Source organism: Salvelinus fontinalis, chromosome 38 (assembly GCF_029448725.1).
Source record: "Salvelinus fontinalis isolate EN_2023a chromosome 38, ASM2944872v1, whole genome shotgun sequence".
NCBI classification, from domain to species: Eukaryota; Metazoa; Chordata; class Actinopteri; order Salmoniformes; family Salmonidae; genus Salvelinus; species Salvelinus fontinalis.
The window spans coordinates 5720717-5726716 of record NC_074702.1 but is presented as its reverse complement, the minus strand read 5'-3'; the positions used below and the strand labels follow the sequence as shown (position 1 = coordinate 5726716).

The window sequence follows — 6000 nt, the reverse complement described above, 5'->3', positions numbered from 1 at the left end:
CCCTGCCATGTTGCACTGAGCCTTGCTGTTCCCCTTTCTGCTGTAGCAGACGCACCTCCCCCGACCTCACTTCTCCACTTTCAGCTACAGTCGGTTGCTTTAGTCTTACCACACAAACGCACCCATAAACTGTCTCATTCTAACAGCTCCAAGGAAATCACTGTTTCAGTTCAATAGTGTTCCACTTCCCTTGAATAACCACAAGAGGGAGATGTAACACAGCAAGCCCCTGAGAAGTATGATGAAGTTGTTGCCATTAGACACTGATCTAAGGCCAGTTTTGTGTTTTCCCTCCTTATGGTAAAGGTCAGGATTTGGGAGCATTTTGCTGAACCTAGAACTGTATCAGGAGGACAATTCTACACACAGCGAACTATGATTATAGGCACACACATGCACATGCACGCCCAAACACACACACATATACACATACATACCCACAGTCCAAGTATTTTTTTAACTCTGACCTTTGCCACAGGAAGCAGTACACTCAGTGAGCTCGCCCCTCCTCCATACAAAGGGTGACTGGGTGTCGAGGGGCAGGTCGGTACGAGGTGGGATTCGAGCATTCCGATTGGGTACCGAGCCTCGGGGACGGGAGCTCTCAGCTGTCCATCTGTCTGCGGTAGAAGAGGAGAAGGAAGAGGACGAAGAGGAGATGGGGGGAGGAGGGATAGGGTCTTCCACTGTTACAATGAGAGAACCTGAGAGAGAGAGAGAGAGAGAGAGAGAGAGAGAGAGAGAGAGAGAGAGAGAGAGAGGCAGGGAGAAATGGAAGGAAGGGAACAAATAAAAACAGAGAGAGAGTGAATCACTTGTTCGAGCTGATGATGTAAAAATGATGTCATTTTTAGTTTCAGACACACCCTCTCACTTCTCTCACCCCTCTTGCTCCCCTTTCCCTAAACCCTCTCGCCAAACTTTTCTCCCCCTCACCCATAGCATTCAACTCCCTCCCCCTGCTTCTCTCACCCCTACCCCTACCCCTATCACCCCTCCCCTCCCCTCACCCCTGGCCACACCCACACATCTAAAGTACACTACTCAGACTCACTCTCTCCAGTCTGGCTTGGATTAGTTCTATTTACTGTCAATTACATCTAGACAGATGATATATCATTCCTTAACATTAGACACATAATACATCTTTATTCTTAAAGGACAGTAACAGAGAATAGAGCGTGACATCATCCCATACTACTTCCCCGTCCTATTCCCTGACAATCTACTTCCTGGACCTATTCCCTAATGATCTACTTCCTGGTCCTATTCCCTAACGATCTACTTCCTGGTCCTATTCCCTGACGATCTACTTCCTGGTCCTATTCCCTGACGATCTACTTCCTGGTCCTATTCCCTAACGATCTACGTCCTGGTCCTATTCCCTAACGATCTACTTCCTGGTCCTATTCCCTAATGATCTACTTCCTGGTCCTATTTCCTAATGATCTACGTCCTGGTCCTATTCCCTAACAATCTACTTCCCCGTCCTATTCCCTGACAATCTACTTCCTGGTCCTATTCCCTGATGATCTACTTCCGGGTCCTATTCCCTGACGATCTACTTCCTGGTCCTATTCCCTGACGATCTACTTCCTGGTCCTATTCCATGACGATCTACTTCCTGGTCCTATTCGCTGACGATCTGACTGGTCACTATCACACAGCTTTATTCTGAACACCATGGGAAAATAACAGGGGGAAGAGGAGAAAAGAGGAATGTCAGACTCACTAGTGTCTCTCAGGGGTTCCCTCCCTCCATCCCTCGGTCGTTCCCTCTCTACTTCTCTCTCTCTAGGCCTCTCTCTTTCTCTCTCTCGCGGCCTCTCCCTCTCTTCCGCTTTCTTTTCTGTTGGGATGTAGAATTCATAGTCGATCCCTGGATTCTGCCTATGGAAGATGATCTGGAGAACGACAGAGAGAGAGAGAGAGAGAGTAGGAGTAAGAGGGAGAGAGAGAGAGAAGGAGTCGGAGGGAGAGAGAAAAAGGTGAGAGGGATAGAGAAACAGATTTCAAAAGGGGTGCAATGTGAGGTAGAGATTCCAGAGGTTGTCTACATGTGATTAGCTTCACTCTGCATTACATGGGTCTGTGAGGGCAACATTTAATCTTCTCATTTCTGATCTTTATAACCTCTATTTTTCATATTTTATTAATCTCGTTCTAAATACAGGTCAACCCATAGAGATGAAGCTGGTCTGTTTCCAGGGAGACATTGTTCTAACTTTATCCCTCAGAGCCCTCTCTCTCCCACAGCTAGGGAAACCTCAGAGGTATGCTACATCTCTTTAATCAAATCTTAGCCTGGGCCTGGTGTTGGTGTTATTAAATCTTAGCCTGGTGTCACGTTCCTGACCTGTTTTCCGTTGTTTTTGAACTTTGTTTAGTTGGTCAGGACGTGAGCTGGGTGGGTAGTCTATGTTATGTGTTTCTATGTTGGGTTAAATGTGTTACCTGATATGGTTCTCAATTAGGGGCAGGTGTTCGACGTTTCCTCTGATTGAGAACCATATTAAGGTAGGCTGTTCTCACTGTTTGTTTGTGGGTGATTGTTCCTGTGTCTGTGTCTGTTTGCACCACACGGGACTGTTTCGTTCGTTCACTTGTTCGTTCGTTTGGCTAGTCTTTCCTGTTCGTGCGTTCTTCGTGTCTATGTAAGTTCTCAAGTTCAGGTCTGTCTACGTCGTTTTGTTGTTTTGGTTCTATTCAAGTGTTCTTTGCTTTAATAAATGTTCATTATGTCTCCATACCTCGCTGCGTGTTGGTCCAATCCATGCTCCTCCTCGTCCGAGGAGGAGGAATATGACGAACGTTACAGATTCACCCACCAATTTGAGAGGGGGGTTCTGTCACATTCCTGACCTGTTTTCTGTTGTTTTTGAACTTTGTTTAGTTGGTCAGGACGTGAGCTGGGTGGGTAGTCTATGTTATGTGTTTCTATGTTGGGTTAAATGTGTTGCTTAATATGGTTCTCAATCAGAGGAAACGTCAAACACCTGCCCCTAATTGAGAACCATATCAGGCAACACATTTAACCCAAAATAGAAACACATAACATAGACTACCCACCCAGCTCACGTCCTGACCAACTAAACAAAGTTCAAAAACAACGGAAAACAGGTCAGGAACGTGACACCTGGGCCTGGTGTTAGTGTTATTAAATCTTAGCCTGGGCCTGGTGTCGGTGTTATAAAATCTTAGCCTGTACCTGATGTTGGTGTTATTACATCTTAGCCTGGTGTTGGTGTTATTAAATCTTAGCCTGGGCCTAGTGTTGGTGTTATTAAATCTTAGCCTGGGCCTAGTGTTGGTGTTATTAAATCTTAGCCTGGACATGGTGTTGGTGTTATTAAATCTTAGCCTGGACCTGGTGTTGGTGTTATTAAATCTTAGCCTGGGCCTAGTGTTGGTGTTATTAAATCTTAGCCTGTACCTGATGTTAGTGTTATTAAATCTTAGCCTGGGCCTGGTGTTGGTGTTATTAAATCTTAGCCTGGCGTTGGTGTTATTACATCTTAGCCTGGGCCTAGTGTTGGTGTTATTAAAGCTTAGCCCGGGCCTAGTGTTGGTGTTATTAAATCTTAGCCTGGGCCTGGTGTTATTAAATCTTAGCCTGGGCCTGGTGTTATTAAATCTTAGCCTGAACCTGGTGTTGGTGTTATTAAATCTTAGCCTGGGCCTGGTGTTGGTGTTATTAAATCTTAGCCTGGGCCTGGTGTTGGTGTTTTTAAATCTTAGCCTGGGCCTGGTGTTGGTGTTTTTAAATCTTAGCCTGGGCCTGGTGTTGGTGTTCTTAAATCTTAGCCTGGGCCTGATGTTGGTGTTATTAAATCTTAGACTGGGCCTGGTGTTGGTGTAATTAAATCTTAGCCTGGGCCTAGTGTTGGTGTAATTAAATCTTAGCCTGGACATGGTGTTGGTGTTATTAAATCTTAGCATGGGCCTGGTGTTATTAAATCTTAGCCTGGGCCGGGTAGTGTTGTTATTAAATCTTAGCCTGGGCCTGATGTAGGTGTTATTAAATCTTAGACTGGGCCTGGTGTTGGTGTTATTAAATCTTAGCCTGTACCTGATGTTGGTGTTATTAAATCTTAGCCTGGTGTTGGTGTTATTAAATCTTAGCCTGGGCCTAGTGTTGGTGTTATTAAATCTTAGCCTGGTGTTGGTGTTATTAAATCTTAGCCTGGGCCTAGTGTTGGTGTTATTAAAACTTAGCCTGCATCTGATGTTGGTGTTGTTAAATCTTAGCCTGGGCCTGGTGTTGTTGATATTAAATCTTACCCTGGGCCTTGTGTTGGTGTTATTAAATCTTAGCCTGTACCTGATGTTGGTGTTATTAAATCTTAGCCTGGGCCTGGTGTTGGTGTTATTAAATCTTAGCCTGGTGTTGGTGTTATTAAATCTTAGCCTGGGCCTAGTGTCTGTGTTATTAAATCTTAGCCTGCATCTGATGTTGGTGTTGTTAAATCTTAGCCTGGGCCTGGTGTTGGTGATATTAAATCTTAGCCTGGGCCTAGTGTTGGTGTTATTAAACCTTAGCCTGTACCTGATGTTGGTGTTATTAAATCTTAGCCTGGGCCTGGTGTTCATGTTATTAAATCTTAGCCTGGTGTTGGTGTTATTAAATCTTAGCCTGTGCCTAGTGTTGGTGTTATTAAATCTTAGCCTGGGCCTGGTGTTGGTGTTATTAAATCTTAGCCTGGGCCTAGTGTTGGTGTTATTAAGTCTTAGCCTGGGCATGGTGTTGGTGTTATTAAATCTTAGCCTGGTGTTGGTGTTATTAAATCTTAGCCTGGGCCTAGTGTTGGTGTTATTAAATCTTAGCCTGGGCCTGGTGTTGGTGTTATTAAATCTTAGCCTGGTGTTGGTGTTATTAAATCTTAGCCTGTGCCTAGTGTTGGTGTTATTACATCTTAGCCTGGTGTTGGTGTTATTAAATCTTAGCCTGTGCCTAGTGTTGGTGTTATTAAATCTTAGCCTGGGCCTGGTGTTGGTGTTATTAAATCTTATCCTGGGCCTAGTGTTGGTGTTATTAAACCTTAGCCTGGGCCTAGTGTTGGTGTTATTAAATCTTAGCATGGGCCTGGTGTTATTAAATCTTAGCATGGGCCTAGTGTTGGTGTTATTAAATCTTAGCCTGGGCCGGGTGTTGTTGTTATTAAATCTTAGCCTGGGCCTGGTGTTGGTGTTATTAAATCTTAGCCTGTACCTGATGTAGGTGTTATTAAATCTTAGACTGGGCCTGGTGTTATTAAATCTTAGCCTGGGCCTGGTGTTATTAAATCTTAGCCTGGTGTTGGTGTTATTACATCTTAGCCTGGTGTTATTACATCTTAGCCTGGTGTTGGTGTTATTAAATCTTAGCCTGGGCCTAGTGTTGGTGTTATTAAATCTTAGCCTGGTGTTGGTGTTATTAAATCTTAGCCTGGGCCTAGTGTTGGTGTTATTAAATCTTAGCCTGCATCTGATGTTGGTGTTGTTAAATCTTAGCCTGGGCCTGGTGTTGTTGATATTAAATCTTAGCCTGGGCCTTGTGTTGGTGTTATTAAATCTTAGCCTGTACCTGATGTTGGTGTTATTAAATATTAGCCTGGTGTTGTTGATATTAAATCTTAGCCTGGGCCTTGTGTTGGTGTTATTAAATCTTAGCCTGGGCCTAGTGTCGGTGTTATCACATCTTAGCTTGGACCTGGTGTTGGTGTTATTAAATCTTAGCCTGTACCTGATGTTGGTGTTATTAAATCTTAGCCTGGGCCTGGTGTTGGTGTTATTAAATCTTAGCCTAGGCCTAGTGTTGGTGTTATTAAACCTTAGCCTGGGCCTAGTGTTGGTGTTATTAAACCTTAGCATGGGCCTGGTGTTATTAAATCTTAGCCTGTGCCTAGTGTTGGTGTTATTAAATCTTAGCCTGGGCCTGGTGTTGGTGATATTAAATCTTAGCCTGGGCCTAGTGTTGGTGTTATTAAACCTTAGCCTGTACCTGATGTTGGTGTTATTAAA

The 6000-nt window shown here is 44.0% G+C and overlaps 1 protein-coding gene across 1 annotated transcript in view; it reads right to left on the bottom strand.

Annotated features, from left to right (window-relative positions):
• Nucleotides 1-6000, bottom strand: part of adamtsl4 (ADAMTS-like 4) — a 47624-nt gene that overhangs the window by 9858 nt on the left and 31766 nt on the right. Inside the window, exons 5-6 of the mRNA XM_055903014.1 lie at nt 1733-1904; nt 468-704 (exon numbers count right to left, since the gene is read on the bottom strand). Coding sequence (XP_055758989.1) covers nt 468-704; nt 1733-1904 — 409 coding nt within the window. The remainder of the gene's footprint in view (nt 1-467; nt 705-1732; nt 1905-6000) is intronic.